This window comes from Lagopus leucura, unplaced genomic scaffold (genome assembly GCF_019238085.1).
Source record: "Lagopus leucura isolate 7727_CA_CO unplaced genomic scaffold, USGS_WTPT01 Super-Scaffold_73, whole genome shotgun sequence".
In the NCBI taxonomy this organism is placed as follows: domain Eukaryota; kingdom Metazoa; phylum Chordata; class Aves; order Galliformes; family Phasianidae; genus Lagopus; species Lagopus leucura.
In genome coordinates this window covers 30,174,234-30,196,717 of record NW_024962252.1, presented here as the reverse complement: position 1 = coordinate 30,196,717, position 22,484 = coordinate 30,174,234, and the positions used below count along the sequence as shown (strand labels likewise).

General features: G+C 35.0%; 1 protein-coding gene across 3 annotated transcripts in view; it reads left to right on the top strand.

Moving 5' to 3' along the window:
- Positions 1–22,484, top strand: part of EPHA7 (EPH receptor A7) — a 151,066-nt gene that overhangs the window by 118,333 nt on the left and 10,249 nt on the right. The window contains exons 8-17 of one of the 3 annotated variants that reach the window (XM_042879596.1): positions 1,742–1,850; positions 2,485–2,540; positions 6,428–6,553; positions 10,820–11,005; positions 11,569–11,630; positions 12,628–12,837; positions 13,934–14,083; positions 18,387–18,580; positions 19,644–19,799; positions 20,941–21,334. In XM_042879596.1, the coding sequence (XP_042735530.1) occupies positions 1,742–1,850; positions 2,485–2,540; positions 6,428–6,553; positions 10,820–11,005; positions 11,569–11,630; positions 12,628–12,837; positions 13,934–14,083; positions 18,387–18,580; positions 19,644–19,799; positions 20,941–21,055 (1,364 nt within the window). In that variant the 3' untranslated portion in view covers positions 21,056–21,334. Of the gene's footprint in view, positions 1–1,731; positions 1,851–2,484; positions 2,541–6,427; positions 6,554–10,819; positions 11,006–11,568; positions 11,631–12,627; positions 12,838–13,933; positions 14,084–18,386; positions 18,581–19,643; positions 19,800–20,940; positions 21,335–22,484 lie in introns of those variants that run through there. The other 2 variants (XM_042879586.1, XM_042879576.1) reach the window with 2 other exon arrangements.

Genomic DNA, 22,484 nt, shown 5'->3' with positions numbered 1-22,484 from the left:
ACTAGCCATTGGGACAAGATGGCTACTTTTTCATTTCCAAGAAAGTTTTCCACAGGAGTTCTAAGAAGGAATGATAAAGTTTTAGGAAATTTTGCATAAACTCAACATACCTGTGTTTAAGGCTGTGTCATTTGATGGGCAGTCAGCGTTATTCAGGAACTGAATTGTATTACTTGGGCCCATACACTCCTGTACAAGAGTACACTAATTTCCTAAACATTGCAAAAATGGGGTATGTGCAGGCCTTTGGTAGCACCTTGCTAACCTGAGTATCTCAGGAGGTTATACTTAACTCAAAAATAAACGCTTGTTCTTTTCAGTTAAGGCCCAATATGAATAATGAGATATTCCTCACCTGCATCATGTAGAACATCGAGAAATTATAAAGTTTCTTTAGGAAATAAACCTAGGGGAGAAGGAAATTTCATCTCGACACAGAGGTGCTGTTTTACACTGTTTAACAAAACAGGAGGATTGTTATTTTAGGAGGGAAGCATGTAGCACAGATCAGTGACAAAATAAATCATAAATCATGTTGATTGGTTTACTTCTCCTAAGACAGAGTAAGGAAGGGACTAGTGTATTTGTTTCTATGGGAACCTATGAAAACTGCAAGAGGAAGATTCTGTGGAGTTCGTGAAATCATCATCTTTAGTTAGTACTACCATGACTTAATCAATTAACTGTATTAACGTACCATCTACAGTTTAGTTAATCAGCTGAGAGTTTTTTTGGTTTTTTTTTTTCCACACCTTTCTGCTGCTTCCAAATGACTCACACTTTCACAGTCCCTACCTCATTATCACTGCCTGATGCCTCCTTCTTTATTCTCAGCCTCTTGGGCCAGGCCAGATACTCACTGTTATAAATCAGCATAGCTCCATAATGTTCAGTAGAGTTGTGCTCATTTAATGCAGCTGAGTGTAGGTCCATCCTCATTAGATGAGTGGCAAGTACAGTATTTAACAAACTTTGAGGTATCTCAGGCTATGTATTTACACCCTCAGTTTAAATTAATGTGACATGAATACATTTGCATTTATTAATAAAACTGGCATAACTGAGTAAAAAGAGCAATAGTGTGTGGATATTTTAGCATGTAAAATCTCTGAAGCATGGAGAATTCCATTTTGTATTTGTGGAAACACTTCTTCATTGCTAACAGAAACAAATTTTAAGTGATAATAACAATTTACAGTGATTAATAGTAATAAGAAAGAAATATGCTAAGAAGTCTGTGGTAATAGATAATATTTAATCTTAAATATTATTATACTTATTATACAATTTCTTAGGATTCTCATTGAAGTCATTTCAGTCAGTTTTAGGGGTGAGGCTAGAAGTGGAGTTCTTCAGCATTCATTCTCCTGCTGTCTCCTTTTTCAGGGATGTCTTGTTCTCTTTTAGGAAGGCGTTAGTCACTGAGCAAAGCAGAACAAAATGCAGCAGTAGGAGGGTTGATGCTGGCTTTCAGCAAACTGAAATGGTTGGTGATGACTTTTAGTAAGTGGTTGTACCACTTTGAGCAATTCCAGCATAACTCCTTTTTATTCCCTGTTGATGATCAGGGATGAATTTCTGATAGAGGCCTTTCTTTATATTAACTTAATCAATTTGATAGTCTTGGGCAACTAAAAAAGTAAACTAATCATCTGCAATTCATTAAGGTTGATTTAATTTTTTGCAGCTCTTTTGCAGGGAATAATTTTAAGCTAATCTCTGCTCTTTGCCCTGTTTGCAGCCACTGCTGTTTCCAGTGAACAGAATCCTGTTATTATCATAGCTGTAGTCGCTGTGGCAGGAACCATCATTCTGGTCTTCATGGTGTTTGGATTCATCATCGGCCGAAGGTATTGCACATTACATAGGCATAAGAACTTCTAAGATAGTAATTTGCAAATATGAAATGGAACTCATGGTTAGTAAGGACATTTTTTGTTTAAATCTCGTTATCAATTATACAGTTTATCCAGGACACTCTTAAATCAAGATATTCTTTCAGTCTGATGTGAATGTGCTGTAAAAGGAACCCTTAGCACATTCTTTACTTGTACTCATGAAAATTCCTTTCTGTTTAGTTTCTCTCACACAGAGAAGCCTGACACTTTATCTGATCAGCCTTTAAATGACTTTGCATTCAAGAAAAAGAGGCACAGTAAGGTTAAGAATACCCTCATGTAAAGTAGTGTTCTACTTTCAAGTTCTTTAATCCTCTGTTTTATCCATAGAAGCTTTTCACAAGAACAAGGTTCTTTAGGACCTGTCCCAACTAGTATTTGATACAAAAGCCTTTTGATTACAACTGTTCATGATTTATTTAAACCTCTGCTGTCAAGAGAATTATAGCTCAAACTTTCAAAGGGCCTACAGGAGTTAGGTGCTCATGGCCTGAAAATCCCAGCCCAAAGGACTGATGTTGTCAGGGCTTCAGATGTGAGGAAGTAAATCATTATTTACCAGCAAAACTGACATTTTTCCTTTCAGGCATTGTGGCTATAGCAAAGCTGATCAAGAAGGGGATGAAGAGCTTTACTTTCATTGTAAGTGTTCTGCTTTTTTTGTCCCTTTCAAAAATTCCCAACTGCATTACTGTAGGCAATACTAAAATAGCATTCTGTGAATTGCAAAGTTCAAAGAAATTAAAAAATGCTATGTAAATGGCAAGTTAAACACTGTAAAAATGTGACCTACAGAAAAAGAATGCTGATTTAAGTCAGCATTGCTTGTATAGTTTTATTTTTGTACATGCATATGATAACCCATTTTTTTTCATTCAGCGTTTTTTGATGGATTGCTTTGAATATGCTTCATACTGTCCTAATGATCACTCTGAGATGCAGTGTTTGAGAGGTCTTTGGCTAAGTTACTATATGATTTTTACCTTAAGCAAACTTCAGATTAAGCAAGTGGCAGTCACTGTCTCCATCATTTCTCAAAACCTGTTTTCCACAACAACAAATGCAGTAGTATCAGTATTTTTAACAATGTCCTTAAATTATTTATCAGGAAAAGAAAGATTAGATGTTTCACTATTGCTCTGTGTTCTAAAAACACTTCCCTAGCAATGAATAGCAGACAAAGTCTCTCTTTTCAGAATTTTAGCTGCCATCTGAATTTATGCTAGAACTCTGGGAAAATTCAGTAAAACAATAAAATAAATCTTCCTTAATGACAATAGAAAATATAGGATGAGAAAAGGGCTTGTGCAGTAAAAAAAAGAATATTTTCAGTTGTATCAGAAAATAATTTTTATAACTTTTACATTTTAGCCCTTTCTCATATCAGTTTTATTGTCATTTTGACATCATAAATGAAAAAATGTTTGAAATTGTTTTAGAATTAGACATTAACTCAGGAAGTACACAATTAAAGTAAATTACAAAAAATTATTTTGTGTGTTCGAATTTCAAAAACACGTAACAGAATTAAACTGTATGCAATTTCTGACCTCATCTCCTCCCCCCCAGAAAAGCCTGGGTTTCCAGTTTTCATAACGGTAGACAATGCCATGTAGTCATATTGTGCTGTATGTAGCCTTTGTTGTCTACAAATAACTACAGCAATAACAGCTGTAGTTTAAATCCATCTGATTTTCTTTTTATGAAAGCAGTAAGGTTTATCTGATTTCATATTTATTGAAATCACGACCTACTATTGGAATGTGATGATATGTGGAGAAAGAAGTAGCCACTAGTCAAAAATCTATAGCATCTTCTCAGTGCATAACTCTAAAGCAGGAGCTCTAGCCAAATATCCATTGGAAATCAGATCAAGGTTTATTTCACCTTTCTATCTGGACAGAATCAGATCAAATAGAATCTGTGAGTATGGATGTGCTGCTACCTAAATAATTTCATTTAAATGCAGCGAGTATTAAACCAAGCAGTGACAACATTGCAGCTTTTATCAATCAGTTTATAATCTGTACAAGAAAGGTGGAAAATAATAATGGGATAAGACTTATTTATCATGCACTTTGCAGAACAGCTGATTTTAAAGTGTTCATCGAAAATCTGATATAACTTAAATGTTTCTATTCTAGAAGTGATGGTTTTGAAATTTGCCTCTCACAGATGCACTATAAGCTTTTCATATCTTCAGAAGAGCTACTGCTTTCACTTTTTGAATACCCATTATGTCCTTGAAGGAAAAGATTGATTATTTATTCTTGTATTTGAGCGTATAAACAAAGGGAAGATGATAGCTAAATAATCCCTCACCTCATTTCCATTATCTATTATATTTTTTGTTTCTGTGGAAGTGTAAGCAAATTAACATGAAAGCTGCTACTTAACATTTAATAGTTGATCTAGAAATTGTGAGAAATGTTTATTTCTCTTATTTTCCTTTGGTGAAATCTGGTTATACAGAAAATCAGTCATAACAGTCTTTTTAAAAATAATACTGCCAAGTGTAAGTCATTTTTACCAATATAGCTTTTCATCATCTATTTATTGACAGCCTAGCGTTTAATTTTGTTTGATACTCATAAGCAGAAGAAGGTGGAACACTGTGCTTTGGTAACCAGCTGGTTCACAGAGCTGTGAACAGAATTGTGGCATCTTTCTGCTTCAGGACCTCTAGGCAACCTTCTTATATATAGAGATACCACACTGGATTTTCAAAAGCTTAACTTACAACAAACATTTAACACAAAACTTTACAAGTAATTATATTTATAACAAATTTTAAAGTAGTGCTTTTTGTAGAATATCCTGTCTTCTATTTCTATCCCCCTGAATTTTCTGTGGCCCAAGTACTACATTTAAAGATTAAAAACAGTGGAGGAATTTACTCAAGCAATTCAAATTTATATTTTGCTTCCTCCTACCTTCTTCTAACAGTGTCTTCAAATCCATTCCAATGCTATTTCGCGTTGGTATTCTGTGATAGCCTTGGCCTGTCGAAATGTTTTATGACAACCTGAATAAAGAACCATCAGAGGACCATTTGAGATTCACAAGGTTACCTCCAATCCAGGCCTCTTATCAGAAATACAATGAGGATGGCTCATTCTCAACTCCTTGCCCAAAAGCATTATTATAGGAGTTTAATCTATTGATTTATTCTCTTTTTCTGTGGTCTTTTTTTGGTTTAAAAAATATTTACATTTTTGAAAATCTGTAGCATTGTCGATACAATTGAAAGAACATTTGAGTACATAATATTGCAAGCAATAACTGGGCTTTGGTAACCCAAATAATCTGGGCAAAATCTTGAATAATTTTTCTATCTGCAAATTCATTACATTTCTCAGTCAATTACTTTAGCTTTTTCTTCATACAAGTTTTTGATTTTATGTTTCTATCAATAATGCAATCTGACATGTAAAAACATGTGATTACTAAGCCATTTTTCAATATATCTTGAAATTTAAAATATTTTACGATCAAATAAGAAATTACAAAGCAACTATAAATTATTTATGTTATGTATTGACTTTTGATCCAATTCATGTATATCAGTGCATCATTTAGCACTGGAACATTACTGCTTTTCCATATTGAGTTTTAATTTGCTGATTTAATTAAAACCCAGAACCGTAATCCATGAGAGTCAAATTAATTTCATAAAAATTGCTTGGTTAATAGATTTTCAGGTTGCTCTACTTTCACCAGAAGTTTCTGCTTTCAAAAGAAAAGCAAATAATTTTCTTGCATCAGCAGGAAAAGGGAAACACTGCTTGCTGGCCAGAGCACTATGCTGCCTAAGTTACACTAAGAGCTCTATTGGAAAATGAGGGAGCAGAACCCAGGTGCTACATTTTATTCACTTAGGTCATTGGGAGAGAGGTAATTGTTCCACAGCATCTGCTTTCCCTTCCTGTGCCTTTACACATCGATTACAAGTGTTTCTTATGTTCATATTGTAGTGTAAGACACATACCTAAGGATGTAAATTTCAAGAGGTGTGAATAATTTAACTTGGCTACTGCCAGAATCTGGAAATACATTGAGTAGTTTAAACAAATTGAAGTAGGTAGAGGAGCTTTTCAAATCCCTGTAGAAGAAAGAGTTAACGTAAAGAAATGTTGTTTACTCAATCTGGGAAAGAGGGTAAGCTGTCTTTACACAGAAAGGAAAGCTTCACCTCCTTTATAACCTCCCCCCCACACCTCACTTTACTTTTACTCCCACTCCGGCCATGTATTTTGTTCCATTGAATGTTATTTAATGTTTATTCTTTCACTCGGAGGTGTAGGTGAAAATGCTAATATTAGTCATTTTTAAAGCTGGGATTGTGCACTTGTGTCAGCATGCTTACAGACGATGCCTAAAACTAAAGTTGCCTCTCAGAGCGGCTGACTCAGGCGCTGTGGAAGCAGGCTCATTCTTCCAAGAAGCACTCTGCATAATGAAATTCCTGGGCTGACTGCATAATAAGTGCCTTTGCTTCATCACAGTCATGCTTTCTTACATCATTACAGTTAAATTTCCAGGCACCAAAACCTACATTGACCCTGAAACCTACGAGGACCCAAATAGAGCTGTCCATCAATTCGCCAAGGAGCTAGATGCCTCTTGTATTAAAATTGAGCGTGTGATTGGTGCAGGTAAGGCTGTCGTGGCTTCCTTATTCAACTGTTCCATTTAGCCAGGATGGAAACTCATACATCATAATGACAGGCAAATAATTATACCTCCTCTACAGAAGAACTTTTTGCATTCACCAGAGTGGTTAAGAGCAGTGAAGCTACTCTTGCTTCTAAAATGTAACAACAAACCGGGAAACAAAAAGCTAAAAACAGACACAAAAAAGGGTATATGTAGAATTAGTATATATATATGTAATAAATATATGAAAAATTCTGCTTGACATTGAAAGATGTGAGTTCTTAATTTCTATATGTACTGTTTAGTATGCTTTTTTTTGGGGGGGGGGGGAAGTGATTCTGCTTTTATTATTTACTGCCAGAATAAATGGGTTAGGCATGATTGCAAATTCTGCTTGCTTTCCTATTGCAAAAGGTTTTTTGGCCTCTCATTTTTTCTTCATGTTAGTAAGAAAACTGGCTGCAGCACAAAATCTTACATACAGACTAGGAAGGTCTTGTTTCTGTAGAACAAAATCTTCCCTAAGGCTGTTTTCTGTTCTGCCATTTTTCTTTTTGATATTTTATGAAGACAAAAAGTTATTGTTTAACTTCTCGTGACTGATTGTAATTGCACCAGCATTACATTGCTTTTCTTCCTCTTGAACTGTCTACCACCTACTTAAGACATGGTGTTCATGCTCTAAAAAAGCAGTTTCATTTGTTTGCATTAATAAGGTACGTGACATTTTTATTGCACTACTCTATGTAGTGAAATTAAATTTCTGTGGGTAAGAAAAATATCAAATACTTGGGATTCCTGGAGGAAATTTTCTTTTGCTTTCCTGTTGTTTTATAAAAATATTAGTAGAATACTTTTAAAATCACCCTGTACTTTGGCATGACTGTAAATTACATAGTGCGGTATTATTTTAAAAGAGAATAATAAAGATCTCTAAAATAAGCTGTTTTAGCAGAAAAATCTTTACACTTAGAATTCTCAACACATTTTTAAAGTAACCTCGCTCTTGTTGAATCATGTCTTTATCAAGGATTTGTACCATAGTAATTAACAACACTGCTTGAGAAAATTACTGTTTCAGATGAGTAAGAGCATAAGAATCCCTAGTAATTTTCTGTGATGCTAGAATGGCAACATCTCTTCTAATAAACATGCAGTATACAAGATTAAAAATCGAGATTAGCACAGAAAAATTACAGTTTTATCTTTTGCTTTGAGCTAAAAAACTATCAGCATTGCAAGAGTTCTGAACGTGATGATATGTTCAGTCGGATTTTCTGAAGCCTTCTGAGCAAAATGCTGAAAATGCTTCACTTGCAAAAAGGATACAATTTGAGACACTAATATTTTCAGTATTATGGCAAAGGAAATCCACAGTGTTAATTTTGTTGACAGATTAATTTATTTTTTATTTTAATTAGTATAACTGATAGCAAAAAAGATTTATGAGAGTGGTCGTTCTAAAGAAAGTTATTTAGAAGTACTATGGTGAAGATACATTGTGTAGGGGGGTTTTAGCTATGGCTTTACCCTATGAACATAGAGTGAAGTGAAATCTAATCTAGAAACAGTAGAACACTGAAGACTAAAAGAAGCAGCTGAAACTTGTATGTCAAAGAAGAGTGTAGAGTTGCTGCTAGTGACAGCACCAGAAAAGCCACTTAACAGTCTCAATGTGTACCAGCACTGCTGGCCACCTCACCTGTTGAGTAGTGCCCTGTCTCTCTCAGACAAACAGGCTGCAAGTATGTTTGTGCTCAATTTGCATGAGGGTTATGTTTTCTACTTGCCAACGTTTTCATTACCATCCTGCTGTGGCCACCTGTCTGATACAGATTATGGTGCCCGCTGTGTGGAGTCTTTGTTCCTATTGCAGATCCTTTGTCATAGCCTGCTCCTTGTTGACATGCTGAGCTAGTGGTTGTTAGCTGTGCAGTGTTCACACCCTTGTCATATTTTCTGGGTCCATTTTGGGCACCATTTCAGCTAACTGAAAGCTACTGCTTTGTTGGGAAAAAAAGTTATTTGGCTAGCAGCCTGTCCTGAAATGCATACTATACACGTACAAGTTTCTGGTTTGCCTGAGTATGAGTGATCTGCTTTTGGAAATCAATCCAAATCAGATCCCAGAGAGCTGGAAAGGATAGCTGGAAGACACTAAGGAAACCTTAGTGTCTTCCATGCCAAGTCTCCCAATTACCTGGCATTGAAGTATCACATACAAACACATACATATACTCACGTCTTATGAGTACTCACGCAGCATGGGATAAAAACAGTTCCAGAAGGTACTGAGAGAGAAAATTGTTATCCTTTAGTCAGTTATTGTGGTTAGAGACTATGATTAAAGTGAATAGTGAATTCATTAATAGTCATCAACATTGCTAATGAAGCGCAGGAGGAAGGTTAAGGCACAAATCTGAGGACATGAGAAATCTATCAGCTGATCATTACGTATGACCCTGCCTTTTAATATTCATAGCTGTGACTTGGGTGTTCATACCATAACTCCATTGCCTGAGTATAGTTGAGCCTAATGCCTCATCTGTTCAGGCAAAAACAACATCCTTCATCAGTCTGATTAGTTCAGATACAACACCGTGTTTAGAGTGGTATTTAGAATTGATGGAAGCTAACCTTAATTCAGCTAGCACAGAACAGAGAGAGAGGAATTTGGTTATGTATGCAATCATCTCCAGTGAGATTTGCAAAACTGGCAATTTGGAGTGGAGATTTGCCCAGACAAGTCAGTAGGAAATATGGTCTGGCCAAAGTTCTACTCCTGTGGGCTGGAGGGACTGCAAAGCTGAGGCGCAGGTGGTGTTTTTATCTTCTCTGAGCTCTGCTATTGGGAGTGTCAGGAAAATAGTAGTGCTGGAACAGTGATAATGTCTCAAACAAGATTTCTTAGCATTTATAAATTAGGACAATTAAGAATCTATCTCCTTAGGCACTTTACAGACACTCTTTCTGCTCTGCCATTCGCCATCCCAGCAGGTTTCTCAGGACCTCAGTTTATATCTCAAAAGGATTTTCTAATCAAACAGTCTATGTCAGTCTTTCCTAATTCTATCTCTGTTTTTTTAGCTCATCCTAAAACATGTCTTAAATATAGGTGTGTCTGCATATTTCTGTATACTCAATAGCTTAATGTTAAGACATTCCACAGTCATGCTGGAGGTAAATGTCAGACTTGATTGGATTTGGAGGAGGAACTTGGTTCTTCCTCTCCCATACTCCAGATAAAGTTTCAAGGTGCCAGACTACTAGAAGCTCTGCAGTGAATCTTTCCTTCTTGTTAGAAAGTATTTTGTTTATTCCCTGTAAAATATGTTATCACCATATTCTTGTGTATGTCCCAAGAAATTTTTCTTTCTGGCTACAGAACAGGGATTTCTCTTTTTCTCCTTGCTGATGCTGCTGTGAGGCAAGGGGCAATCCTTAAATCTTTCGCAATCTGAATAATAATAATAATGAGATGTATGTACTGACACTGAGATCCACATCTCATATAGGTCAATGCACTTTCCTGTCCGAATAAGTCCAATTGCTTCTCTCCTAAATTACAGTTGCTGAGACCTTTTTATTATTATTATTATTTTTGTTCTTGCAGATTAGCCTTTTTTTTCACATGCTTTAATAATTGCAATTATCTTTTAATTTAGAAACCTTTTACAGAATTCCAGCATTTGCTTGTGTTTGTTTAATGTAACAAAAACATTATAATTCACACCTTAAATTTTATAATCTGCAAAGTAAATTATCCTTCTTGAAATTAATAATGTAGTGCTTCATTTAACGCCGTAACAATGTTAAATTAAAAACAGCTTTGAAAGAGGTGTCTTTTAAAAAGGGGGAAAAAAAAGAATCTTAACAATAGTAATGAAACCATCTAGAACTGAAGGATATTTTCACTTCAAATGGTGTTATTTCTGTAGTAGTATTTTCTTATGAAATAAACTTCATTTTTATTTCCTATTTTTGAAAAAAAAAAAAAACAGCAATAAATTACTAAAAAGTGTTTTACAAAGATTGAGACAGCAATGCTGTAGATTGGTTTAACTTCATATGTTTGTTCTGCTATGTATTCGCTCTGCAATTAATGGGGAGCATGTGCCTGACTTTGTTCCTAAGTAATCCATTTAAAATACGAATGTTCATACGCTAAATTTAAACATATACTTAAGCAGCTAGTGGAATCAAGGCCTGTACAGAGTATTGATATTATAGTCAGAGTAATTCATTGTTGATCTACTTCATTTTAGGAGAGTTTGGTGAAGTGTGCAGTGGACGTCTAAAGCTTCCTGGCAAGAGAGATGTTGCAGTAGCCATAAAAACTCTCAAGGTTGGCTACACTGAAAAGCAAAGGAGAGATTTCCTGTGTGAAGCAAGCATCATGGGACAATTTGACCACCCCAATGTTGTTCACTTAGAAGGAGTTGTTACCAGAGGTAAGCAGCAGCTTCATCTGTCAGTCAGATAACAACCTAATGGCAGAAATTACTTTAGTTTATTCATTGTCAAAGATTTAAATTATAAATAGGGTGCACAGTCCTAATGGATTTTCTCCTGATGCGTAACTAACTAAAACAATGCCTACTTCATGCTACAAGCTGAGGAAAAAAATTAAGATGCGTGCATGATTAAAAGATGAAGTACTTTGAAATACATTATTTTTCTTGTTTCATTTAGCCTCAAAGACCATGCAGAGAGATAAGGTTTCTTATGTCCTTTTATATTGTCTGAAGTGTCATTATTCCAGAGTCCTGTTCACACAGCAGGAGTCAGGAGAACACATTGACATTTTGATTTGTACAGTTTAATTTTGTGAATCATGACCATGTTCCATGCAGACATTTAAGAACTTATTAGAGCTCAAAAACAGTGCTGGAGGCTTCTGAAATGCTCATGTCTCGACAATTCAGTCCTTCAAAGAAATAATATGTTTTATCAAAAAAAGGCAGTCCATTTTTATTATGGTTTCTCAAAGAAAATGTGCCTTTATTTCTTTCAGGGAAACCAGTTATGATTGTAATAGAATATATGGAAAATGGGGCATTGGATGCATTTCTTAGGGTAAGTACCAAAATGAAAATATGTAAAAACATACCTTGTTATTTATATGTATATGTATGTCTGTATATGCATATGTATATAATATGTGTTTTATGTTTGCATGTGTATGTAGTTATATGTATACATGTATGACAGTAATACAATAAAAGGCCTTTTCAGGTTGAAATTGAATTTGTTGAATATTAGCAGTTCTTGATCCTTTTCAGCAGAGTAAGATCAGAAATTAGAAGATCAAACAGGATCATATGGAAACATTCTAAGAATTTAAGTGATTTAATGTGGTATAGAAATGGTGGAACTTAGTACTGCCACCAGCTAAATTGAGACCACTGATGCTTGAAGCTCAATTTTCTACATTTTTTTTTTTTTTTTTTAACATGGCAGAAATGAATAAAGAATCCCTGAATTAACTATAGTCATGTTTAAAGAAGAGCACAGGAAAGAGAAAAACAAGTTGAAAAGCATTTAAAGTTTATGGATGTTTGTTTTGAACCAGCCAGTTATTACTCCTTACCAGCTGTAAAACAGTGTGTACCACCCTATAGAGAATGGAAATACATATATACTATATGTAAAAATTATATGTACGTACATTTCAGGCTATTAAAAAAATATTGGTTGCTTGGATTCTAAAAGTAGACAATTCTTATTTTCTTGGCAAATACAGTTATTCTTAGAAATGAAGAGCATAAAAGCAAACTATGAAGAGTTGTTTCATTAGGTAAGCTTTCTTAAAAAAAGACTTGCCATGAGTTAGTGAGAATTTTACTGGAATTGCTGAGTTTTGTTGTTTCTAGTACATGAACTACTCGTACATTTCTTAACTGGATGTACTGCTCTATGTCTGAAACAAAATATAACTTGCATTTGAAATGAGATTCTTTGCCCTAAGATGAACTGTCTCATGTAAATAATTAGAAATCTGAAGTTGTAAAAATCATTCTTATTTCTTTTATCAGCTATATTAATAAGAATTGCCATTCTTTTTTCCCTCCAGAAACATGATGGGCAATTTACAGTCATTCAGCTGGTGGGAATGCTGAGGGGAATTGCTGCTGGAATGAGATATTTGGCCGATATGGGATATGTACACAGGGATCTTGCAGCACGCAATATTCTTGTCAACAGCAACCTTGTTTGTAAAGTGTCAGACTTTGGCCTTTCCAGAGTCATAGAAGATGATCCAGAAGCTGTTTACACTACCACTGTGAGAGAAATTTATATATTTATGTATTTTTAATCATTTAAAGATATAATTACTAAGAAGCATATATTCTGGCAAGCAGAGAAAAAAGAAATACATTAGTTCCTTGAGAAATGGAAAACAGTGAAATGGAAGATAGTCTCTGCAGAAATCTGGCTCTAAGTAGAGTTTGATATTTTTGCAAGAGCATGTATATTTATTTAGTAGAGATCTAAATATTTTGTACAGTATCTTCATTATTCCTTTGCACATAATTCTCTGTTTGAATGCGTATAGAAGTTTGAATCATAGAAAGGTTAATCACCTCACCTAATATGAATCACTTAAAATACTTGTAGGGTATTATTATTTTTCAGAGTAGATTTTATCTTAGCAAAAAGTTGACTAGCTTGAGGCAAGATTGTGACAAAGCTTAACTCCCGTGTTTTCCCTTGCTTTTGGATGGGATGTTTTTCTTAAACAACCATTCATCAGGCACACTATGCTCTTTATTCTTTTGTTGAGCTATCTTCCCTTTTCTATCAGTGAGGCCTTGTAGTACCTACCTTCTCATGCTGAGTAAAGAAGGGGCCCCTGGAATCTGCTCTGACAGGCACAGGGATCTGGGAAACTGCAAAGGTATTCAGGGGTGTCACTCCTGCCACGGGGCTCTAGCTGGGATCCTGGTTTTAAAGTGCCAGACTGAGATTTCAGGAGAGCCAAATGACAATTCCATGGGATTTATATACACAGAATGAGATTCCTGTCCCTTAACTTCAGTCACCCAGGAGTTAAATGTTGAGTTTAAATCAGACATCTCAGCAGCCCCTTAAAATCAAGGGGAGAAGAGAAGCACTTACAGAGAAATGCACCCAACTTAGCTTAGACAGGTGCCTAAGTTTCTACAGTCCAAGTGATTAAGAGCTTAAGACTCCTGAAGATTCTGCAATCAGTAAACTATGATAAATTGTGTAAGTGCTGACTTTGATGTTGGTAGAAGTAATTATAAATGCATTCTAAGAAAGATGGTGTAGAATGGTATGGAAATTTGTGGGAGAAAAGTACTTTTTTTCTTTTTTCTTTTTTTTTTTTTCTTTCTTTTTTTTTTTTTTTACCATAGGGTGGAAAAATTCCAGTGAGATGGACAGCTCCAGAGGCCATCCAGTACCGCAAATTCACATCAGCCAGTGATGTATGGAGTTATGGAATCGTTATGTGGGAAGTAATGTCTTATGGAGAACGGCCTTACTGGGATATGTCCAATCAAGATGTAGGTCATACTTTGTAAGAGCACGTGAGCACACAAATATTACATATTTTAAATGCATACACATGTTTCACCATTCATGAATGTAATTTTATTTCAGTAAGAGACAGTAGGGTTCTTAGAAAAAGTTACAGAGCTTTCATTTTTCAACTTAATCTTTAAATCTTTCTTCTTCTATGTGGATATTATGGTTTTTGTCCCAAGTTTAAAGTAAAATTGGAACATCAAAAATAGTAATATTTGCACTTCACCTTATTATACTTAAGTATAAAAGGAACTAATTTTTTCCAATGAAAAATTAATTCTGAGGTTTCTGACCTCAGAACAATGATTAATAGTTGGAAAAAGTTGTTAAAAATTGAGTGGCAGTTAATGACCTACATTTTAAAGTTAATTATGCTGATTTCACAGTATCTTTGTTTGCATAAAATATGACCTAGAGCAACAGGTCAGCAGTAATAGAACAGATAGATGTTAATCTTGGTCTCTGACAAGACTATCTATTCATATAGAAAGTATACAGGGAAAAGCTGCGCAGACAAGAAAGATGTCAGAATGATTCACATTTAAATTTCTTTGGGTCGGGGGCTTGAGTTTCTTTTTTATTCTAATTATTATTTTATTTTTTGATTGAATGATAGACATTGAAGTTTAAAAAAATGATGAAAGTGTAAATGATGAGTCAGTTTTGCACAGTGCAAAGTTGTTAATATTTGACAGGTCTCAGTGTCAAAGATTTCATGGACTGTCAAAATATGGGCAAACAAGTCCTTGGGGCAGAGAAAGAGAAATATTTACATTCCCTAGACACCCAGAAGATTTTCATTTCTTTTGACACCTTCCTTCTGTACTAGATTCAAACATAAAAGAAGTCTGACAGGAATATAAGATGCCTCAAAGGCAAACCTTACCTGTCTTTCAAGGAACAATAAGGAACAACTTTTAAATAGTGGAAATTCCAATATCTTTGTGCTCCTTGATGTATTCTAGAAAGAAAACTGCAAATAAAGCAAATCAATTATAATTTCTTATAAAATAGCTAATTGCAGTTTCTCACAGTTCCACCTATTTTTAACATTTACATAATAATTTTCAGTAGCATGTAAATAAAAGATGCATTGATTATTTGTTAAAAACAATTTCAAATATTTTTGTATGTTTTGATCTTTATAAACATGTCCTGAAACATGCCTTGCAAAACATATACACATTCAATCAACAATATAAAGAAATCCATGATGCAAAAATGTATAATCATCATTTTACTATTTTTTTATTCTCCTTCACAGTTATCATTGGGAATATTTAACTCTAAGCAAAAATACTGAACATGTCTTTTCTCATTTTGCTTAGATGCCCAGGCAGTTTATATGTCTTAAGTGCATTGTTTTGTTTAAATGTGAATGTAATCATGGATGGGATCAGATCTCTGTCTGAATTTGCATCTTTTGAAGACACTTGTTTAATCCCACTCCTCTTCCTTTAAGTCATTGTTTTAGAATGATAAAGAATAGTGATTATTGTTGCAATCTCTCTTAAAGCTTATACTGTGCTAGTAACAGGCGCCTTCATACAGTTTAGCTTCTACACTTTTCTTTCTGTGCTTTACTCTATTCTCCTATTAGAATGCCAGTATTTGCTAGTTCTTTTACTAGTGCTGGTGTGGATTAATTCTTCAGAAAAGGATAAGAATTTAGATTTACTTTTTTTTTAATTTGCTGCACTCCTGGATTTATTATTATCAACACTAGTATTTTTATTATTATTACTACATAACCAGAAACAGTGAGATAACCACAAACCAAACATTTGATTGTCCCACTATGCTTAATTTTTCTCTGGTCTTTGACAGCAACCAACACAGACATTGAACAGTCCTGACCCTCTTTGAATTGACTTTACATTCTCAGATAGCCAGATTATGAGAGAAGCATAACTGATTCTCAGCAGCAATCCGTTTTCTCTCTCTCTCTTTTTTTTTTTTTTTTGCAAAAGCAGAATTCAAAAAACAAATTGTGGCAAATGTAAACAATATAAATCAGTTCCATTAATGAGAACTTCAGCTGTGCTCTTTGTAGCTTTGCTTGTATGGAAACATGTATGTTCCTAAATCCATTTCTTTATTTCTGAATACTGAATTTTAGAATGCCACCCCCACCTTTCTAAACAGAGTATGTACTGGTATCCTTCAAATTGTCTCAGTTTTGTAAAAACTTAAAAACAAGCAAAAAGACACATACATTACTTTACTTATATTTTGGAATCTTTTTACAGTGTTTTAGGTGTTTCCAGCTATTCCATCCATCCATGAGTAGATAACTCATTCATTTATATTTCTCCAAGTTTCATGCTTCATATGCATTTTGCTCAGCATACACATCAAAGAAGCTGATTCTGTGGTCTTTTAAAAATATCATACCTTGATTCCTATCTCTCTAGTTTCTTTTGGGACTGTAGTGAACATGAAAAAACTGTGTTCATGTATTCACTATCCCTTAATGGGATAGAATCTGGTTTGTTATTTCAAAGTTCCTTGAATAATTTGATGTTGGTTTTGCTGTTGGGATTATCTACTTTTTCAGTGGTTGTTTCTGACCTCTTAAATAAGTGCTTCATACATATGTATCGTACATACTATCTTTTATCCTTTAGAAGAACTTTTCCTAGAGATTTCTGATTTACTTCTCATAGCATGCCAGTTTTCCTGTACACACTGTAGCTTATTTTAACTTTTCACTTCACTGCTACTCTTGATTGAGAAGAGCTGTTCTTTTATTTTTCCTCTTAGTTCTATTGCAAAAGATCGTGCATTTTATTTTTAATGGTTTGGTTTTTTTCATTTATAGTATTGTTTTTGCAATTTCTGTATTGTTCTCCTGCTGAAATCCTCTCTTCCCACACTGTCTGACAGATAACTTCACTGTCACTTAAAGGTCACCACACTCATTCTTCCAGGTGTGGATGTTACTGCAGGAATTGAATATTTCTCAGTCATTTTTGAGATAGTATAGTATTGTCATTCTAAATGTACAGATAGAATGCTGAGGCCCAGGGAGAGGAGACAACCTCTCCGAGGTCAGAAGGGCATCCTGTGACACAAGCTTGCCAGTGAATAAGTGCCCTGTCTGTGGAATATATGTCCTCTTTTCACAAAACTTCATTTCTGAAAAAAAGGTTTTGATAGAATCATGGATTTTAGCCAGCTTTTTTGAGGTTATTATTTTCACTAAACCTTGGATATTCACCAACTTCATTTATCATACTAGATCTGTTTCCTAGGGCTAACTCCAGAACAGCTTCTGATCTTGCTTTCTGTAAAAGCTGAGGGAGAACACAGTACTGTGCACTACCCTTCAAGAACAAGCACCCTTCCTTAGCAATTCTAATACTGCTATGTCAGTCAATGTCAGTATTCTTGAAATCCCCCATGAACAATGTTTTAGTCCTTTTTCACAAGTTTTTCTTATCTGCATTGCTTCCTGATGTGCTTTCTTATCCCACTCTCAAGGTTTACAGCAGTTTTTCTCTGATTTTACTTTAACCATTTTTCTTTCTCACTTAAATCCAAATGAACTTTGCAAAGGAAGTTGATGAGTGAATGTAATTCTTGGTTCAGATGTTGGTGATTTTCTTCAATTATACTCGTTTGGCAATCTTTCTTATTACGTCTAACTTACTGTTAAGGTGATATGTTAAAATACCATTCAGCTAGGTCTTCACCCGCATGACACATTTTTGCTACTTTTTAAGCTAACATGGCTAGACATAGAATACAACTTTTTTTTCCTAACAATTACTATCTGCTAAGCATTTTTCTTGGATCCTTTTTAGAGTATTTTCAGGCTTTTTATATTTTATATGTGTATGCACAGATCCCTATCCACTTACAAGTCGGTTGCTTCTACCACATACTCATAAAGGCCTTAGGGCAAGTAATAACACTTTCTGAAATAACTCCATTTATCAATCTATCTGTTACTCCCTTAGAATTTAATTGTTGCTCCCTGCTGCTCACCTGACTAGATAATAGAGCTATGTTCCCCACATACAGAACAGTATTTTTATTAAGCCCAAAGATAAAATCAGGAAACTATTTGAAAAAATAAAAGCTAGTGTCAAAACAAAAGTTTCATATTTTTGCAATGCTGGTGGCAAATTTTAGTTTACTGATTAAACTTATTATTATTATTATTATTATTATTATTGCTATTATCATAATTACTATTGTGTATCTCTTGTACAAGGTAGCAAAAATTTATTTCTTAAATATCCTTTAATGAAAAATGACCGTTATCTTGGCTACTAGGTTATAAAAGCAATCGAAGAAGGCTATCGTTTGCCAGCACCCATGGATTGCCCAGCAGGACTACACCAGCTGATGCTAGACTGCTGGCAGAAAGAACGTGGTGAAAGGCCAAAGTTTGAGCAGATAGTTGGTATTCTGGACAAAATGATTAGGAATCCAAACAGCTTGAAAACCCCTCTGGGAACTTGTAGCAGGTAAGAAAATCTTTAGTGAGTGCTCATATGATGATGTGCATGGCTGGGTTCTGGATGTTCTGGTTGGTGGCTGGTTCCAGTTCATACTTGCTCCATGTGTCTCTCAGTTCTTCCTTTCTTCTGTTCCCTGTTCTTCCCATCCCTTATTCACCTTCCTTTTGTACTACACTGAACTAAACCAAAAGGGACTTTTCATAAAAAATAACCAAAATAAAGAAAGTAAATATTGTGGAACTAACACACTTCTCAGTAAACTGCTGCCTGCTCACCAGTCTTTCCACTACCAGCAGTCTTTGTTTTCCCTGTTTCTTAAAATCTGTTGTAGTTTCATATTATGCATCCCTTGCCTAGCAGGAACTCATACAGTAGAAATTTATACTTTTGTTTGGCCAAAGTACTTTGACTTGCTACACTTGAGGATTTTACCTTTAGTATTCTGGCTTTATTGCCTTTCAGTGATTGCATCTCATTGTACTTCATGATATAGCTTTTAATGACTTCTTCATAAAATTCAGGTGATTTATTTAATCATGGTAATCTTTTGATTCACAAGCTAGATCAAATGCACTAGGGAATCAGCTTGCCTGTGTTCCGTTCCCAGTTCTTCTACTGACTGATTTGCTCTGTGACCTTAAGCAACTTACTTTGTGTCTCTGATCTTTCCCTGTCTTTGTTTTGTCTCATCCAGTTGAATAATGGGAATAGTTACTGATACATTCTCTAAGATGCTTTAAAAATAGTATCTTTATTTTACTCAGCAACTTCAGTTACAGTTGCTATCATGCTAGGTTGGTATATTGTTGATAAAAAATAGTTCATTAGGCTGTTGTTGCTCACTCTGACCTCTCATCTTTTACATGAATAAGTTTAGGAAATACATATTGTGAGCTACAGTGTAGTCAGAGGTATTCACAGAATAATCTAGCCTGTTTATAAAGACCAATTACTTCCTACTCTTGAAGTTTTGAATACCCCAAACTTATTTGACTCTCACCTTGATAAATACTCCCTGATGTTTAACTCTTTTTGGAAACAACTTACTTTCCTTTTTCCTTCTCCATAGACCAATTAGCCCTCTTCTGGACCAGAACACTCCCGATTTTACCACTTTCTGCTCCGTAGGCGAATGGTTACAAGCTATTAAGATGGAAAGATATAAGGATAATTTCACAGCAGCAGGCTACAACTCTCTTGAATCAGTTGCCAGGATGACTATTGAGTAAGTTAGTACTGGGCATGTTTAACTTGCATTTAGGGAACTTCTAGGTAAAATAATACACAATGTTCAATTCAAAAACTTTATCCTGAGTACAAACAAAGTACTTGGGGTTAAGTCAGAAGGTTTAGCAGCTCATGATGTTGAAATAGAGCATCCCATAGAAGGGCAATTACCCTTCTACCTATGTGTGGGCATCACTTTATTCTCCACTTTTTGAGACTAACTGAAATAATAACAAGGCTAGAATTTGAGGAAGAATTTGGCCCATTTTAAAGTACGTATGTATAGGAAAATAACCACTTTTTTTCCTCTCTCTAATTGGTATATTTTTCCAGATGTGTACTAGGAAGATGTGGATCTTTCTTCTAATTGGCTGGGAGCTGTCTGTGTCCTTCAGGAATTGACTTTGCATTAGTATAAAAGACTGTAGAAGCAAAATAGTTTTCTGAAGGCAGGCATGGCCAGTATTGGCACTGCTGTCTTAAACAGTTCTTGACACCCTGAAAACAAAGTTGTTATTCTGGTAGTAGCCAATCACTTGCTATGCCTTTTATAGAGCAACGCTTTTCCAGACAAGTTTGAAACAATATTCTCAAGCTTCCAGCTCCACTCTTGTCTACCTGGTAACACTGGGGCCCTCAGTCTATATCCTGACCCAAAAGATAGTGGGTCAGTAGCACTACTAGTGATGGAATTGAAACAGCCTTTTTCATTTGCATGATGGGTATGGATCAATATGCAAAGGCTTTCACTAGACATCTCTTCAGGAAGCAGAATGTAACTTCCCAAATCTTATATTTATACATAACTTTTATCTTGAAAGCCTCCGAAAGTATTGTACAAGAGAAGTGTCTCTTCCTTTGGGTGTCCTTAAAAGCCACAGTAAATGATTATCATAGTGCAAAACCTCATTTTCAGATGTGGGCACATAAGGCAGTGTAATTACGTGACACATGCCATGCAATTACACTCCTCACTGAAGATCTATATGGACTTCACAGTACTGAGCTGAGGTTCTGGTACAGCTTCAGTGTTAGAAACCTGTAGCCCAGACCACTATATAGCTTTAACTCACAATTGATTACCATACAGTAGCAGTCTAAGTTGAAAAATTAACAATGTACGCATTTGTCTTCTCCAGGGATGTGATGAGTTTAGGGATCACGTTGGTTGGTCATCAAAAGAAAATCATGAGCAGCATTCAGACTATGAGAGCACAAATGCTACATTTACACGGCACTGGCATCCAAGTGTGATAGACATTTCTCCCTTATGAGGGAGGTGACAGACTGAGAGAACAGCACTGGCCTTCAGTATATATAAAGTGCTACTAGAAGACACTTGATTTCCTGGGTCCTTCCTGCAGTGAATAGAAGAGCTACAAGAAGCACCTACAGACTTGAACTCCTAAGTGCCACCAGAATTTATGAAAAGGGAATTAGGATCCACCAGTGGTGGCAAGGAAAACAGCAGTGACAATAAACAAAGTACTACCTGAATAAACATACAAACACCTTGAGCTCTCTAACCTCCTTTTTATCTAAAAGACTTTTTAAATGTACATAAAAATTTTAAAAAGAATATATTTGTCAGATAAAATCATGATATTATTGTTGAATTCAACAAAATATTTTCCTTAAATCTGTGATTTCTGAATCTTTTTTTAATCATTTGTGTTTATTCTTCATAAAGACTTTCTTTTAGTATGATGTTTATATCTTTGGACCTTTTTAGTGCTAATTCTATGACACATTACTACACTGGGTACCTCTGAAGGATTATTTGAGTTCCTAGAGATTTAAGAAGCATGACCAAGCAATGTACATCTGTCCCAACTTCGGTATCCTTTCGTGCCATTTACTTTTCTTTAATCAGCACCATATTGACATGACTAGCTAATTGGCAGGGAGTCAGGATAATGCAAGTTGCCAAGAGCTCTGATATTTTTTAAAGAATTTTTTAAGGTTACACATATACTATCTTTTAAAAGAAAATAAAAGACAAAAAAAAAAAAAAAAGAAAAGAAAAAAAAGAAAAAAAAAAAAAAAGAAAAAGAAAGAAAAGCAATAATGACCCCTATGTAGTTCTAGGCACTTTTAGCAAATTGTTTGCAAGATGATTTTAATGGACTGAAGTGAGATATATTCTAAAATGTAGATCTATAGCTGCAAACCTGCTGAGGCACTACGTTGAATGGACAAGTGATTGTAGGAGTGTCTCAGAACATAGGTGCAGTTCTCCAGTGTTACCTAAACCATTTAATCTGAGCACATCACATTTTTTTTCAATATTTTGCATTAACAAATCTGAGAGAAATAGCTGGCATATATTTTATATGAATTTAAGTTGAATGCAGTCCAGCTATGAAAGTAAGGACATAGATTTTATATTAGAAACATAGAGCATGAGGCAAGGGGCAGTTCCAAATTTTCAGATTTTTTTACAAGCTTTTACAGCTCTGATCAGATATTTGTGTTTGTACTCACACAGACACAGCAGTCATCATCAGGAGCACAGATGTAAGAGTATTTGCTCAATGGAATACATTCTTACAGCATTTACTTACATATGTTTTGTGTTTGATTAACCATAAGCAATAACAAACTGTGTCTTCACAGATATGGCGAGAATGTATATGAAAGATAAATGTTTTACAAAATTCTGAAAATTGTGAACTACCCCAAC